This window comes from Erpetoichthys calabaricus, chromosome 14, assembly GCF_900747795.2.
Source record: "Erpetoichthys calabaricus chromosome 14, fErpCal1.3, whole genome shotgun sequence".
NCBI lineage: Eukaryota > Metazoa > Chordata > Cladistia > Polypteriformes > Polypteridae > Erpetoichthys > Erpetoichthys calabaricus.
The window spans coordinates 65164464-65182767 of NC_041407.2; the positions used below are offsets into that span (position 1 = coordinate 65164464).

The window sequence follows — 18304 nt, forward strand, 5'->3', positions numbered from 1 at the left end:
GCACAAAACAATAAACATACAGTATAAATCTTCCACACTAACATGTGTAATATTAAGCATATTGCACAATTACAAACATAAATATGTGTTAACGTAATGATTTTCATTCTGGTATATTTTTTAAGATCATGTAGAAAAATGTCAAAAAGGTATTACTGTCCATGAGATGACTCTCATTATTTAAGTAAACTAGTTAGTCATAATGATAATACCAAATACAATAACAGATTATGACAAAATAATCTTCAGGTGCATGCCTCCAATCAGACGTTCACTTCATCAATTACCTATTAATGCAGATGGATTTGAACTGAAGGTGTCCACTCTTCTAGCGTGACCTGAAGGAAGTACAACTCTTCAATGTATGTTCATATCCGCTAATCCAAAGACCCACATAAACAAGGTGTCCTGATCATCTTTTTTTTTTCCTGGCAGATTTTAAATTTCATTCACCAACAGGATTCATTCATGTCTATCACATAAAGTTGGGAAGTATCCTTAAAGAAAGAGGCCGACTCATTCAATAAAGATAAACCTAGTTGCAGTATACAGTATACACACAGAGACATTGCCTTCAAGTAAAAATCACAATGATGACAGAGCGTTAGAATGTGGATAAATAAAATTTCTGAGCCAGACAATATCTATGATGGCTATAAACAAAAACACTTTAGCTTTACGTTCTTATGCTCCATCAGATAATGATAATATGTCTGTTCAAGAGTATGGTGATTCCAAAAGGATGGGGTAAAACAGCCTTTTCAAATGATAAAACAATTATTTATCTCATAACTGGAAGTCTCTTTTTTTTTACCGTGTAGTGGCTTAGAGGTCAGATCTATACCAATCCCCAAATACACTTCTCTGAAATAGTATCTCCAAATAGTTCCTTTCCAAGGAGGCCACCACACATAAATAAGTACAGCACAGAACCATTTTACTTTTGGTAAGTACTGAAGAAGCTTTTCTCTGTCCCTCATAGCAAATACCACACTTATCCCCTAAGATGTTAGTCCCAATAGACAAGATGGACACATTTAGTTATTATACAGAATGTTGAATCTCCGTATTGTAATTTAAAATACAAATAGTGTACTTTTCAACCGAAGCACCATGAAATATATGCTAAAATTCCATGAATGTACAGCTAAAAACAAATTGGCCAATTATGGTAAATGATGTCTTTCTATATAACTGTGTAAAATAAATTGCTTGATTTTTTGCTGTAATTGAAAATATTGCTAAACAAAACTAAAGCAGAAAATCTTTCTTTCAGATTATAATATGGAAGTTAAATCAAGAAATATTTTATCACATATATGTAATAAACTGAAAGAATCGACCTGTACTGGAGAGGAAGGAAATGACTTTTTAAAAAAATTAAAGTATGTTTTTTTTTATTTGTGTTTTTACTGAACTGTTCTTTGTGCTTTGGTAATTCTTTGAATATATTTTCAATGTTAAGGGCTTTAATTTTAATATTTTATTATGTCAAGCATTATTCACCTTTTTTAAATGTAATACTTTGCTAAATATGTTGGCATTATAATTCTGTTGATGTATTGATTTATTTCTAAACTCCAAAAGTAATATTAAGAGCTTCAATTGAATCCTGCTAAAATAATGAATTACTGTACTTATGCAAAGTGACTCAAAAATTCAAAATTATTCATGGAACCAAACAAGTGAATATAATATTTTACATGTAGCTATTAATTTTCTAGTCATTTAAACATTACTTATATATTTTTTTATTTGTTTATTTCTTAACTTTGTTTGGTACACAAGTCTTTCTTTGATCTTTAAACCCAATATTACCATTATTGTTATATTATTTATTGAAGATATTTATTTAAAACCTGAATTGATTAACCTTACAATTAGCTTTGATCCCGACTCTTTGTTTATTGCAAATATGCCCTGTAAATTCTCGTTCCTGATGTAGTTTTACATCAGATGTGGTAGTATAAAGCTAAGTAATATCAATTTAATACTTTGAAAAACAGTCAATTTATTATCTTAATGCTACTGTACACCATAGAACTAAAGACAAATATAAGAAAACTCTGCCATGTAATTATTATGATGAAATTAGTAAAGCCTAATTGGAGTCAGGTAATTTCTTTTATGGAAGGGAAGTTTTACTTTTTGAAATAAACCAATAAATTAAACAAACATTCCTAAAATATGTTTTTTTTCTTTTAACAGAGAAAAAGTCTTGAAAATGTCGAAAAATCGGGATATTCAAGAAGAAGTCTTCATTGGAATATTTGGCATGACAGGAACAGGAAAGAGTTCACTGATTAATGCTCTTTTAAATGAATTTGATTTGCTGCCCACATCATCACTGGAAGCCTGTACCTCTTGCATTGTCCAAGTGCAGGCTCATGAGTACAGTAACTTCACAGCCGAAATTGAATTTTTGAGCAAAGAGGTATTTACAACATATCATGCTAATAACCACAATTTATCTTTTAAATCTATACAAATACCTTGCATCCTGAAAATAAGTACTTAAAAACAAAAACTACACTTTTTTATATTATTCATATTACTTACGTATGCTTTCCTGAAATGTGGTGTTGTTTCATAAAACTAATATTATTTTAAAATGGCAACCACAGATATAGCCAAAAATATAAGGTGACATTCTGTACTTTTGTCTTATACCTATTTTTACATCGAAATCTGGCCTTCACTCACTTTGACTTCACTATCTGAAAATGTATGGTGAGCACTGGAGGTATATACTATATGTTTACATATATATTAGTGTTTGTTTGTGTGTGGCAGATGATTACAATTTTAAATTGTGATTACTGTAGTCACAAAAATTCACTCGATTAATCACACGTCTAACCAAGGTAGTTCAGCAATGTTCAGTAGTCCCCTGTCAGTGTGACTGCTGTACAGCTTTTTAACTGCTCAAAGGATGAAGACTTTCATATAGTTTATTGATATGTGACACAATTTTCCCATTTGAATGTAATGTGTAAGAAATTTCAAAAAATGGAGTTTTTTAATTTTTTCTGTATGTATAATATATATATATATATATATATATATATATATATATATATATATATATATATATATATATATATGCAGTATATATATATATATATGCAGTATATATATATATATATATATATATATATATATATATATATATATATACACATATATATTTACATACATATTGTGGATGCTAGGAGTCACTGTTGCCCCTTAAACCCAACAGACAGACATGTAGGACACAATGCAAAAGCACTAAGAAATATTTTTTTCTTTCTAACACATAGGACCCAAGGCAAAACCACTAAGAAATATTTTTTTATTATTTTTCTTCTTTCTTACAGTGCCCTCCAAGCACCACAGCCACAGATAAACAGGCAAATAAGCACCAATACGCAATCAGCAATATTCTTCTCTCTCTCTTTCTCCTCCTCCACACCTCCCAGCAAGCATTTTCCACCACTTTCCAACTCAGGCGCCTCTACTGGGTGTAAGGTGGTCCTTTTTTAAATAAAGAACTGGAAAGATTTAAGAAAAAAATTAAGCAATGAGTTGTAACACTCTGGCATTGTAGCACAGTGGTTAATTTTTAAAATGGCCCTGCATAACTGTATGCATGTTTGCGGACAGATACTGACTGCTGCTCAGACATGGATGTTTATTGCTTTGAGCATAATATTAATGCCAAGATGGACACCGGCTACAAGTTATCATGAACTGGATTAAGGAAGTTTAGGAATTTTAAGTTACATGACTTCAAAACACTTGAAGTTAAATAATTGAGCTGTATGTACTAAAATAATTTATTGTGGATAGTGGGAAAAACAGTTGACTCTTATCTCTTGAATTCTTGTTTTGAATTGTGGTCAGTTTCTGAGAGCACCTGGTCCATCTTCCCAATGTCTGCATCAGATTCCTCCACCTACTCAGAATCAGCTATAAAACTGGTTTGCTGTGAGAGACGATGGGTGTGCCCTGTGATGGGCCTGTACCTTATGTAGGACCGATTGCTTTCAGGACATACATATGAGCCTGAATTAGACTAAGAAGGTGCAGTAATTGATCAATAAATAATATTTGAGAATCAGCTATACTTAATAATTTGGATTACTTTTTTTTAGCAGGTTAATAAAAAGCTTCAGAATTTTTGTTGTTTTTGCAAATATCCATATATTAATTCATGCTCTACCTTTTAATTTGTTTCCTTTTTTTGTTATTCTGATTCACAGTCATATGCAGCTGGAGCTAATCTGAGGAGCATATGGGGACAAGGCAATATCCAACCATGAACAGGCCACCACTTTATCCTATGATACATTCACTCAATATTAGGACAGTTTAGATTGCCTAATTAATTTAGCATGCAGATCCTTCAGATTAGCCATTATAGACAGGAGAAGAATGTGTAGACTTGATACAGCTAGTGAGTGGGCCTGGATGTGAGTTTATTCTGCTGGAGCTGTGAGGCAACAGTGCTAACAACTATGCTACTAAGCCACCCATGTTGTGAAAGTGTCTTTTAAGTACAAAAATGGGAGTTTTATTTTTCTTTATAGCTTTCTTTTTCTTGTGTATTTCAGGAATGGGAAGATGAACTGAAGGAGCTTGTAGGGAACTGTAAACATGATCGTACCCAGGATAGTAATGTCCATAACAAAGGAGAAGACAGTGAAAGTTACAATGCAAAAGAAATAATCACTGCTGTTTATGGAAGTGATGGACCAAACAAAAGTTTTCCTGAATTGGTTGAGAAGGACATTCATGGATCTCTGAGGTCTAAATTTACTGCAAAATCAGTAAGAATTTCTATTTTTATGATCATGAGTGCTAAGATTACACAAAATATTTGAGATTTTGTCTCATCCATTTGCCAGATAGGCCTATAGATGCTTGAGATATGCCCCCAAAGGACAACCAGCAAAGAGCTGTCTAAGACAGGAAGAGTGACATGAGCACACTCCAAGGTGATGTAGACAAGGTAGAGATAGTCATATAATGCTGAAGTGCTTGGTGCTGCATTTGTGGAAGGATCATTCTAGCCCAGCCTGTACCAAAGTTGACAGTGAGACTGTTTAGTGAAAAACGTTCCATTCATTTGCAAAACAAAAGCAGAGATTTATTTGTCATCTTTATTTACACCTTTAACACCAACATCAGAATACAGGAAGAGCTCCCTTCTTAAATTTATCATGGTCAAACCAGATTTATTAAAGGCAGATATCAATTATATTGTTTTATCGAGAAAGATTTCTGGGGTGATCCTAATTTCACTTTAAAACTTTCAATTACTTAGGCCTGCATGGAGTGTCCCAAATTTCCACTCTATTCAGGTAAATAGTTCCCCTTTCTCTTATATATATATATATATATATGACCACATCGAACAACATAAAACACCAAAACAAGAAGGAGAGAAGGTTTATGCTTTTATTCATGCATGACAGATTAACACACTCTAACTCAAGGTTTATAATGTGCCCAAAGTAGAAGCAAAGCAAATGAGTGAGACAAATCACATCAAGACAACCTGGACTACTAGGAGTCTAGGCACCCAATATGCCTCGATGGCTAGGTGACTCTTTTATCTTGCTTTACATAGTAAGCTGATCTGGTTTTCAGATGGAACAGAAGAAGTAAGAGACATTAGGCTACTGTAGAGTTCTGAATTTATGCTGGTCTTGTGTTTCCCTGCTTTACCCTTGACCACTGGGATGTTGTAATGTAGGAGCCAATTCCCCTATCATGCTCAGGCCTCATGCCCTTGGACCAATCCTGGCTAGGCACGACTTATGTTTTTAAATATTTTTACCAACTCAGTATTCCACTCATAGTCCTGGGTTAGGGTCAACTTGTTTTTGTCCTTTCATACTCACAGCCTGTGATTATTACGTATGTAGAGACCTCTAGTTCATAGTTCATACTGGTTCTGACCTGGGGCCATTGTATAAACAGTACATAAACACAAAAATGTTGCATATGCCTGTTTCCATGCTCACATCGTGATGTATAAAAACTAAACCTGGCGTAAAGCCACGCACACTCTCACACCGGCTCAAGCCATTGCGTACGCAAGTTTTTTGGCTCTATTTTGCAAACTGGCTACTGTGCTACTGTTCCTGTATTGTTTCACCTTAATTTTTTAGATTCACATCCCTGATGTGGCATATCGTTTTTTAAGGCATCTGACTGTAATCAACCTGTAACCATATAATGGTGCACAGAATGGCCACAGAATTCCGATTACCATAGCTGCTTTAGAGATGTTACTCTCAGTGCACAACTCAGAGTATTTTAAACCCACTGTATCTGAGTGTGAAATCACAGCTATACAGCTGCTGATTGGAAAGCTCTACGGCAGAATGTGTCAAGAGTGGAGAAAATTATCAGGATACAGCTACTAGCACACGCTGCCTCAGCCATATGCACAGTCTATTTGAACTTCGCCCATTCAGCAAATGCCTCAGAGCCTTTCCTGTAGGGACCTTGCGGTTCAGAAACAGTTTCATCCCAAAAGCTACAAACGCACTCAATCAGTCCATCAAGTGCTCCTGGTAGAACTGTTTGTACTTATAAGTACAATTACCTCACTGTAAAATTGCACTACAGTTGTAATATTGCACAACCTGAGCCACTTATACTTTCATATTGTGTATTTTTCACTGTTTCTATCATATTATTATTATTATTATTATTATTGTTGTTGTTGTTATTTTACCATTTTATAGGAAAATATGGAGGATTTGCATATTGAATCTCATTGTACCATACAATAACAATAAAGGAATTCAATTCAACAGAAGAGAGTGCATATTTACAGCTGATGACATATATATTATATTATAGAGATAAATTTTTAACTTCATTTAAATAATGTATACGGTTAATAATTCATGTGTGGACATGGTGGACAGCGGTAGCAGTGAACTGGCGCCCCATTCAGTGATTTTTCCTGCCTCGTGCTGTATGCTTGCTGGGAATGGCGCGACCCTGGATGGAAAGATGGATGGAATAATTAAACATGTACTACAAAGATATTTCAATGTTGCTTTAAAGTTTTGAAGAATCTACTTTCTAAGCTTACAGATGGCTTGACATTTATTAAAGAGCTGATGGTGTGGTTACTTGGCAAAAGAAAAGGAAGGACAGGAAGTGGTGTTTGGTACGTTTGAAAGAGACAGTACTGCTGCAATAAATTATTTTATTGAGGGTCATGCACAGCACAGCAAGCATCTTGCGGGAGGCAGGAGCAATCTCTGGAAGTGGAAGAACATGGAAGTTGGTTTGTGCATCTGAATTTTTTCTGAGCATACACACATTTCCGTTTTTGTCTGTACGCCATGTTTTAGTGTGAATTCTACACAAGGTGTTATACATGAGGCCCCTGGCATTTGGTGAGTTTTTTTTTCCTGTAGTACATGGAAGGTTACAATACAAAGCAAGTGACAACAAAATTTTTTTTTTAAAGTCCATCTTCATGTCACAAACTTTCAATGACTTTTTTGTATTTAATTATTATATTTAATTATGAAGCATCTAAGCTCCCAGAGGTACTGCTAAAGATGGATACAGATAAAACCTTTCATGTAATGTGGCATCAAAATAAATTTATTTTAAAAATTATTCATCAATAAGTACAATTTTAGTTGTAACAATTTTTTTGGTATCTTTGTCTGTAAGTCTTTACTCCAACCATGATTCATTAAGGTTTATTTTTCCCCCTTCCTTAGGCTCTACTTTTGCATAGGTTATGCTTCTTTTTACTGTGTAAACAATAAACACATAGGTTTTTCAATTTGAATTAATGTTTTATGTGGTTGAAGTTTTTCTATGCCACTCTTGTATGTGAAACAAATTACATGAAATTGTGCCTAAGGCTTGCATGGTTGCTGAGATCAGATTGTTATAAATGAGAATTTTTTATATAAACCACTCTTGAATATGATTACAAACATGAAATAGTGCCTAAGGCAAACAGCAATGGGTCCTATGTTTTTTACAGTTTCTTTTAAATAACTGTATTGTAGTTTGTTTCTTTTTTGCATTTGCCATCATAACAAAAATGTAATCATGAAAAATACAGGTTGCTGTAGTTGCACTGAGCTGGAGAATTAAAATTCAGTTTGGGGAATGATTATGTGAGGGTAAAACTAAATTTGAAGAAAACTATAGAAATAAACTGTTATTTGTAGAAATATCTGTTGTCATGGTTGGGAAAAGCTATGATTCCCCTGTAATGCCAGCTGAGTTGCTGATGTTATTTTTTTTTTCTTTTTTGAGTGCAGGGATCTAGTATCTAAGTACCTAGGTATCAAGTACCTAAGTAATAAAAGTAATCTTAGATAAAAAGGAGGGCTATAACCTTTAGCGTTTGATATAAGCGGAAACATTTTACTGTGAGTCATTAATTTGAAACTCAGAATCAAATAAAGCATAGGAGAGTACAATAGGTCAGGGCATCTTAAATTGCAAACGTAATAGAATCTTAATCAGGGAACACACCTGAGCTGAAGATGCACATTTAAAAAAAAAATAAGACTGCTGTACGCCTTTGGCTTTGAATATTCCTTCCCTTACCATTATATTCTATGCCCTTTTCCTTCACAAGGGAAGAGAAACATTCACATTCTTGTCTTTTACATGTTTATGGCACAGTTTTCTTATTCATTTTTATTATGACACTAACTGCGCTACCTGTTTAATATGGGTCGAATTCTAAGCAACCAACATAGACTTCAGCATTAAAGTTTGCTTTGCACACTCTATTGGAATATATTTTGTAATGCATGTAGTAATAAAATGCATTGTATTTGTCCTTTAACAGGGAAAAATACATTACTACAAATGTTTGTGATGGTCCATCTTGTGGAAGGACAAATGCAATGCGCTATATAAATGCAAAGAATTATTAATTATTATTATATATCTCTGGTTACATGCCATTATGGGATTCATAAAAGTGGTGTTAATGTTTGCAATACACCATCTGTTGGAAAGAAACATGTAAGGCATTTTATCACTACTAATGTTTCTGATGTGCAATCTGTTGGAATGACAGAGACATAGCAACAAGACAGACGCACAGATACACAGACACATTATGATGTATTCTGAGCTGTGGAGCAGTACAGAGGTGTAGTGGTACGTGCTTTTACTTTACATATACAGTGCCCTGAGTTCAAATACCACAACCTGTCATTGCACATGTGAAATTTAATGATTGTTCCATTGTTTCTGAGGATTTTTTTCTCCCAAATCAAATTCCAAGTCATACTAAGTCAATTGGTGATTCTAAATTATTTCAGTGGGTCTGCATGTATGTGTGAGTGGGTCCTGCCCATTGAAGGTACCCTGGTACCCTGTGAAGGACTGGTTTCTGCATTGCCATTGCTGTTGCATCTGGTGACTCTGAATTGAGTTACTACGTTTGAAAATGCAAATTTGTCTAACTCTGTCTTTGACTTTCTCTCTTACAATTCACCATGGACCTGCCAGACATTTACTTTCTCCAGGGTTGCTGCTGACTGAGTTTTGTTTTTCTTTCCTCCATTGTCAACTGGCCATAGATCAACAATTAATCAATGAACAGATATTTTTAGGTTCCATTTATTATTCAGTTTCAAACTGCTATGCATTACTCTCTGTTTAAACAAATTTGTCTTTATATGCACTCATCATGTAATTAGTAATTTGTAAAATTTATAGTTGCATTTTACCTGACAACTTATCATAGCACTCTTAAAATATTATGTTATTTCCAAGATATTTTTGTTTTTCTTTTTTAATTTTTTTATTTCAAGAAAATACAATTGCAAACAATCTAGCTTATACAACAAATGACTTCATAGTCAAATGAGAAAGTTAAAAAAGAAAGCATAAATAAAAAAAGACAAAACCTAACAAAATAGAATTCATCCCCCAACCCGAGAGAAATAGAGGAGAGCCAAGGGCATGAACAAAATAGTTACCAATAAATAAATAAATAAACAAATAAGAAAAAGGGAAAATGTCCTTTTCCCCACAATATGAATGCTTATTTTAAAATTGTACTTCTTAAATCCTGCCATATTTAAAAAAAAATTTGCACAGATCCTCTTAGTGAGAATGTAATATTTTCCAATTTCAAATAGTGCAGAATATCAGATACCCACTGAGATACAAAAGGTGGGTTGGGATTCTTCCAGTTGAGCAAGATAAGTCAGCATGCCAATAGTGAAGTAAAAGCAATTACTGTTTGTTTGTCTTTCTCCACTTTAGCCCATCTGGGAGTACACCAAACACAGCTGTTAATGGCCTAGGAGTGATTCTGACATCAAAGCTCTCTGATAGGCATTTAAAAATTTTTGTCCAAAACAATGTTAATTTGGTGCACTTCTAAAACAAGTAGCCCATTGAGACTGGAGCTAGAGTGCAGTGCTCGCAGGTTAAACATTGCCCTGGATACATGATGGGCAATTTTACACAAAATAAATGTGATCAATGAAAGTTTTAAGTTGAATTATTGAAAGCTTTGCGCATATACAGCTAGAGTGTATACTATGCATGGCTGCCTCCCACTCCTTTTCTGAGATATTAATTGAAAGATCCTTATCCCACAGTAGAATATTTGAAAGGAAGATTCTTTGAGATGTTTTTATATATTGTTGCGATGCTGTCTTGTGTCTTCAAGACTGATCATTATTTCTTCTGGAATAGAAATGTGTGGGAGGTGTGGAAAATTGGGTAGGTTTCTTTTAGCAAAATTACTAATTTGAAAGTTGTAGAAAAATTGTGGAGCTGGGAAGTTATATGTGAAGCATAATTGTTCATAAGATGCAAATACATTATCTATATATGGTTCTTTAAGTGTTTTTAAGATAGTTGAAAAATGTGATTATCTGCCTTGAAGTGCATCCAGCATTGATTCCATATTCTGAGCAATTGATGGACAATTGGATTACTGGTGTATTAATGAAAATTAGTATTTACTGGAGCAAAAAACACGATATATAAACAAATATATAAAAAAATTTTGTTTCTATTACTGACCAGGCTGGTGTAAATTCATTAATTTCTGTCAGTTTCCATGGGCCTCAAGCATAACACCATGCATGCAATTCACACTACATCATGGCGTACAGACAAAAGTGGAAATGTGCATACACACAAAAAAATTCAGATGCTCAAAACCATGCGTAAACCAACTTCCATGCACTTCAGCTCCATAAATCCTAGTCAGTGTGAAAAGTAACGCTTGTGCATGCACCTGCTGGCCCACCCTGACTCCTCCCAGAATTTCACATATTTTAATATGCAAATCAATATAAATAGCCATTTCCATTCAGAATTCGGTTAAAAGACAATGGGAAAAGCATGTGAAAAAAAGAATTTCAGCAAGTATGGAAGCAAGGAGAAACATATTATTTGTTGTCTTAAGCAGAGGTATAAACAACAAAAGGAAGTCAATTGAGTGATACAGAGCGTTCAAGTTCAGAAAGTCACACAGTGCACAAAATAAAAAAGAAGTGGTCAGATATGAAAGTTGCCATAAAAAGGGAGGTTGCCACCATCTGAGTGTCATACGGAAGCGTATTAGGGTACAGAAAAAAGAAAAAAAAATAGGGACACAGTGAAGAAAAAAGGTCAAAATATCCACTTTAATCTCATAGCAATTCACTAGAGTTTCTCAGATCATATCGTAACTAAAGTAGCACGTCAAATGCTTCAGTATTGTATGTGTTCTTCTATGTGTGTGAATCATTACATTCAAGATACTACAGCTCTCTGAACAATTTCAATACTAAGATGTATACTTGATTTCATTTTCATGATGAAATGAGTTAAAGCATGTATTAAACAAGAGGGCACAGTGGCGCAGTGGTAGTGATGACCTGGTGCCCTGTCCAGAGATTGTTCTTGCCTCCCGTAACATGCTAGCTGAGATGTGTGCTACCCTCGATGAAACAATTTATTGCAGAAGTACTTTCTCTTCTCCACGTAACCAGTCACCATACAATAAACTTTGTAATAAATGTCAAGTCATCTATAAGCTTAAAACACCAATTGTTCAAAACTTTTAAGGAAAATTGAAATATTTTTGTTTAATTATTCCATGTGGCTAGATGGCTACAATCCATCTATCCATCCAGGGTCGTACCAGTACCAGCAAGCATACAGCACGAGGCAGGAACAATCCCTGGACGTGGCACCAGTTCTTCACTACCGTTGTGCCACTGTGCCGACACGTTTAATTATTAACAGTATACATTATTTATGTGAAGTTAAAAATGTACCTGTTAAATGTAACAAACATACTTTAATGCATTTCATCTTTAAAAATGATATCAAGAGCTCCAAGATGATAGCTCTCGGAAATCTAAATCGACTTAGAAGCCAGTCATCATCTGTAAATAGACGCTCTCTTGTGCATGGCTTTACCCCAAGTTTAGGTTTTATACATCGTGATGTGAGCATGGAAACGGGCGTATGAAACATTTTTTGCATACACACCATTTATACATGAAGCCCCAGGTCTTTATAGCTTGTATATTTGAAAGTTAGGTATAGCTGTGCCACACTCTGCTGTAGGTCTTTATAGAGTCACCTTTTGAAAGTGTGGACACCTTGAATTCCAGATAAATTAAATTATAATTGGCCCTACTTTCTTAAGGAACAATTTGTTAATGTATATAGGGAAGCTTTGAAATAGAAATAAAGCTTGAGAAGGATGTTCATCTTGACAGTATTGATTGTCCCTATTAATGTGAAATGGAGGGTAGACTATCTGTTCACATCTTTTTTGACATTTTCCCAGGCTAATAGCATAATTGTGTTTATATTTACTTGTGATGTTTACCTGTAGATATTTAAATTGTTCTGATAAAATGAATGGATAGATGTCCAGTCTAGTATGGTGTGCTAGAAGGTTCACTGGAAACAGCACACTTTTATTCAAATTGATTATGAGTCCAGATATGTTTTGAAATTCCGCTAATGCATTAACGAATAATGGTAAAAATGTTTCTCGGTCTGATATATACAATATGATATCAACTGCATATAGTGATATTTTCTGCTCAAGTTCTTCTCTGATAATCCCCATTATCCCTAATGCATTTTGAAAATGAATGGCCAAGGGCTCAGTGGTATTTGCAAAAAGCAATGGTGATACAGGGCACTAGTGATGAGCAAACTCCAAGGTGTTCACTTTGCCTCGAGTTTGGTGAAAAGCATTGAAGTCAATGGGGAAGGATTAATTGAACTTCACATGACTGGATTATAATGATGCAATAATCTTTACTGCCAACTATACTGGACCGATTATTGTGATGACTTGAGCAGTGCAGCAGCAGTGCCAACCATTACACCATCATGCATTTGTGAGATCATAGAAGAAAGAATGCAGTCAGAGGCGTGCAATGATACATTTCGTCAAAACAAAGTGGAAGTGCTGAAATCAGTCAAAATTCCGAAAAAATACGTAGGTCTTTTAAATGTAGAAAATTCAAAAAGGCGTGTCATGAATGAAGCTGCAATGCCTGCTCTTTCTGGTTTTTGAAGTTGCGCCGAAGGCTCTCCAAACTGTCTGTGCTGATGCTTTGCACTTTTTCTTCTACCAAAAAGATAGAAATGTCTTGTAAATAGTAATAAATCTTTCGTTATTATTATTATTTCATAGAGTCCCTTGTGTTTGGGGGTGGGGTGTCAGGCTCCTTCGAGGTTTGTTCCTTATCTCCACATGGTTAATTATGCATGCATAATGCACACGCACCTCCTTCTCTTATACTGACATGGAATTCAAAGTTCGACCTGCACATTTGGTGACAAGCGGTGATAACTCTTTATTTATGTTGTATATGTTTCATAAAAATAAAATTTTGAGAACCTGAATTATTTACTTATCTGTTCTACCACAGAGTTCCACAGGGTATGCAATGCAGATGATTAGCATTATATATCTGGGGGGTGATCCCATCCAATGTTGGCTGTTATAGTAAATACTTCAATGAACAAGGGCAAATGTGAAGGCAGCAAATTTGCTGCAAATAACGCTTTGGAGAAATTTGCTGATCAACACTAGAGGGCACACCTGTCAAGTACCACATACTAGTTTGAAGTAGTTTGAGTTTATGTTGTTGATACACACTGAGGCTTGCAGACTGGTACAAAGCAATTTTATCCATGCACTTACAGTGCATCCGGAAAGTATTCACTGTGCATCACTTTTTCCACATTTTGTTATGTTACAGCCTTATTCCAAAATGGATTAAATTCATTATTTTCCTCAGAATTCTACACACAACACCCCATAATGACAACATGAAAAAAGTTTACATGAGGTTTTTGCAAATGTATTAAAAATAAACAAAATGAGAAATCACACGTACATAAGTATTCACAGCCTTTGCTCAATACTTTGTCAATGCACCTTTGGCAGCAATTACAGCCTCAAGTCTTTTTGAATATGATGCCACAAGCTTGGCACACTTATCCTTGGCCAGTTTCGCCCATTCCTCTTTGCAGCACCTCTCAAGCTCCATAAGTTTGTTTGGGAAGCGTTGGTGCACAGCCATTTTAAGATCTCTCCAGAGATGTTCAATCGGATTTAAGTCTGGGCTCTGGCTGGGCCACTCAAGGACATTCACAGAGTTGTCCTGAAGCCACTCCTTTGATATCTTGGCTGTGGGCTGATGGAGCTTGAAAGGTGCTGCAAAGAGGAATGGGCGAAACTGGCCAAGGATAGGTGTGCCAAGCTTGTGGTATCATATTCAAAAAGACTTGAGGCTGTAATTGCTGCCAAAGGTGCATCGACAAAGTATTGAGCAAAGGCCGTGAATACTTATGTACATGTGATTTCTCAGTTTTTTTATTTTTAATAAATTTGCAAAAACCTCAAGTAAACTTTTTTCACATTGTCATTATGAGGTGTTGTGTGTAGAATTCTGAGGAAAAAAATGAATTTAATCCATTTTGGAATAAGGCTGTAACATAACAAAATGTGGAAAAAGTGATGTGCTATGAATACTTTCCGGATGCACTGTAAGTCTGGGAAAATATTAGTATGGCTGCTTTCAAATATAATCTAATTTTTCTGTCTGACAGTCGACATTAAATTTTCTTTGTCCCAAAGTCTGTCTGGAGTTTTGTATCCTGTTGGAGATGATGCTGTTCATGCACAGTGGATGTTGGTAGTAGTTGACAGCAGGGTTAAAGAGGCCATGCTCAGTTCAAACATGCCACTCAAAAGTGGTGAATTTTCATTGCCTGTACCACTCTCAATTAAGTTCCCACATTGGCTCTTGGCCAGAGCGGATGATGCATTGTGAGGTCCTGGCTGATCCAAATCCTTCTCCTGTCTGTTTCAGCTCAGTCTGTGTCAGGCCATATTGTAAACTTGAAGCCAACTTAGACTTTAATGAAACTTTAACTACTTTTTCCTACTTTTCTGACCCATTGTTTTCCTGCTCATGTTTTAATATACTTGTAAGGGATTCCTTTCAGATTAATTAAATAGAGGATATCTTGAATAGATTAAAAAAATAAATAAATAAAAAACACCACTGCCAGCGGAGCACTCTTTCAGAAGTCCATCCCTCGTATCTGATGAGACCAAATCCCAAGATATAATTTTTAAACAAGTTATATTTAAGTAAAAGAAATAAATCTAAAATGTATTTTTGTTTTTTAACTACACACAGGCTTCAGAACTGTGTAAGATAATGAAGTCCTATATAGTCAGTGATTCAAATGAGGATTCCTCCTGTTCTTACTGGCCTTTGGTGAAGGTTGTTAAAATTTTTGTGCCAAAGAAAACCTGTGGTCTACCAGATAAAGTGGTACTGGTTGATCTTCCAGGAAGTGGAGATTCAAATAAAGAGAGAAATAACATGTGGAAGGAGGTATGTGTCATGCTTAGTTTAATATCTTTAAGTTAACTTTGTCTTTAAATCCTTGGATTATGAATTAATAGAAACCTACTTTATTCCTCAAATAGTATATTACCAAGTGTTCTTATGTTTGGATTGTTGCGGAAATCAACAGAGCTCAATCAAACAGCAATGTATTAGAAATCCTCAACACAGGATTAGAAGGCGCTGCTGGTGGAGGAAGGTGTCAAAACATAGCCATCATCTGCACCAAAACTGATAATACTGGCATTAAACGGTAAGTAATAATCATAAAATTAAATTATGAATTTGTATTTTTATTATGAGTTTAATTAAACCTGTATTTCATATATCTTCCTTTCATTCCTAGCAATGAAATGTCAAAAGAGGCAGTGAGTAACTTTTTCTTTTTTTAAGGGTTTGCATATATATGGCATGTAAATAAAAATAGTGCATTTATGATCATTTTTATATTGGCAAAGTATAGTATAGTATAGTTGTATAGTATTTTCTATTAAGTTAAGTATTGCATTAATTGAAGTATGATCTTGAATAGCAACAATATTAAAATTAAACTGGTACATCTTATTGCTAATACTATTATAATTACTTACATTTGTATTTCTTTGTCAAATTTTAAATAAAATAAAATCAATTAGTCATATACAACATTATTGTCTCTTTTAAAATACCTGCTTACAGAGTTCTAAAGATGAACGTGAATGCATAAAAAAAAGAAATGAAAAGGCCAAAAATACGCTTATTAAAAAATACAATAACCAAGTAAAGGTAAGGCTTTTTTTCTTACTGCATATAACTTTATTTATAGGGAAAAAATACACTAAGTTTAAGTTCTGTTTCTTGCAATACTCAAAACAAGCATTAAAATAATGGATCCATATCAAAAAATAAACCCAGCTCCAATAGAGAAGGTTATCAACACAGAAAAAGGAGCAAGTGTTGCCTCAGTGCATTCTGGTGCCACCATCTGATACAGGAAAAAGGAATCTGATATCACAATGCATAATCATGTCACACGGCTGGTAAAACTGAATTACATGTAAACAAAACAGAAACCAAAAAAGAAAATGTTGTGACATCACCATCAAGATAATAAAAATAATTTAAAAAGTAAAAACTTAGCATCAAGATTATTTTAGTTCTATTTTGTAATTTACCTCTATTTCTATACTATATTCACCTCTCATTTTATTTTCAGTTTAGTTTTATAAACCTTTCATCATTTCTATTTTACTTTATACCTTCAGTGGAATACCTCATACACTTTTATTTTAAGATAATCATTTCAGTTTAGTTGTTAGTGTAATTTTAAAAAATGCTGTTAGATGAAAAAGACAGATAAGCTGTGTCTACATTATAGAAAGGCTCTGCACAAGAAACAGATATGTCTATTAAAGGCTAAGTAAGATTTTTTTTACTCCACCTATTTACATAAAAAGTTATCTTCAGAATGTTTTATAAATGCCTCGCAGTTAGGAGGCCTGGGTTCGCTTCTCGGGTCCTCCCTGCGTGGAGTTTGCATGTTCTCCCCGTGTCTGCGTGGGTTTCCTCCCACAGTCCAAAGATATGCAGGTTAGGTGGATTGGCGATTCTAAATTGGCCCTAGTGTGTGCTTGGTGTGTGGGTGTGTTTGTGTGTGTCCTGCAGTGGGTTGGCATCCTGCCCAGGATTGGTTCCCTGCCTTGTGCCCTGTGTTGGCTGGGATTGGCTCCGGCAGACCCCCGTGACCCTGTGTTCGGATTCAACGGGTTGGAAAATGGATGGATGGATGTTTTATGAATGTGTTTTACATTTTGGATTAAGGACTTAATAGTACCTTATGAAAGCAGGATAATTAATACAAATTGTTAGACTTTCTCACTTTTTGTATTTGAGTGACTTTGGTGACCAAACAGCAGTTTTCTGCAAAGGAATATTTAACATTATTTGAGCAAAATAACATGTCATTTACCTCTTTAGGTAAGTTTGTGTTTTTGCAATATGTCGGGGACCTCAACTTCTTTACAGACTTGTCTATGAAAACAGTTTAAGATCATTGGATAGTTTCACTTTGACTTCCACAAACCAGACCACCATGACCTTGATTACATACTTGTTCTTGTTATTTTTCAGTGTCTTACTTGAAGTATTCTCAAATATGACCTTATTATTTATTACCTGTTCTTTGCCAGTATCTGTTGAGGCAATTAATAACCATTATGCTCAGCAGGCTACTGCCATATTGTGCATAGGTATTTAGTGAAAATGAAGGAACAATGAGAAGCAATGTTCCCTCTACAAACCAGGTTTGCATAAGCAGAAATGTTCAGTTACTTTACCCTGTAAGCATTACTTACTGTTAGGCAATATTAGACCATTAGAACAAGTTTGATAAGAACAGACCACTCAGCCCAACAGGTCTGTTA

General features: G+C 34.7%; 2 protein-coding genes across 3 annotated transcripts in view; both read left to right on the forward strand.

Moving 5' to 3' along the window:
- The window catches only part of LOC114642148 (nuclear GTPase SLIP-GC-like), a 525435-nt gene that overhangs the window by 458462 nt on the left and 48669 nt on the right, over nt 1–18304 (forward strand). Inside the window, exons 5-11 of the mRNA XM_051918820.1 lie at nt 1277–1385; nt 2209–2434; nt 4596–4811; nt 15690–15890; nt 15986–16155; nt 16249–16270; nt 16581–16667. Coding sequence (XP_051774780.1) covers nt 1277–1385; nt 2209–2434; nt 4596–4811; nt 15690–15890; nt 15986–16155; nt 16249–16270; nt 16581–16667 — 1031 coding nt within the window. The remainder of the gene's footprint in view (nt 1–1276; nt 1386–2208; nt 2435–4595; nt 4812–15689; nt 15891–15985; nt 16156–16248; nt 16271–16580; nt 16668–18304) is intronic.
- Nucleotides 1–18304, forward strand: part of cnr2 (cannabinoid receptor 2) — a 437724-nt gene that overhangs the window by 174817 nt on the left and 244603 nt on the right. The gene's annotated exons all lie outside the window — the stretch shown is intronic.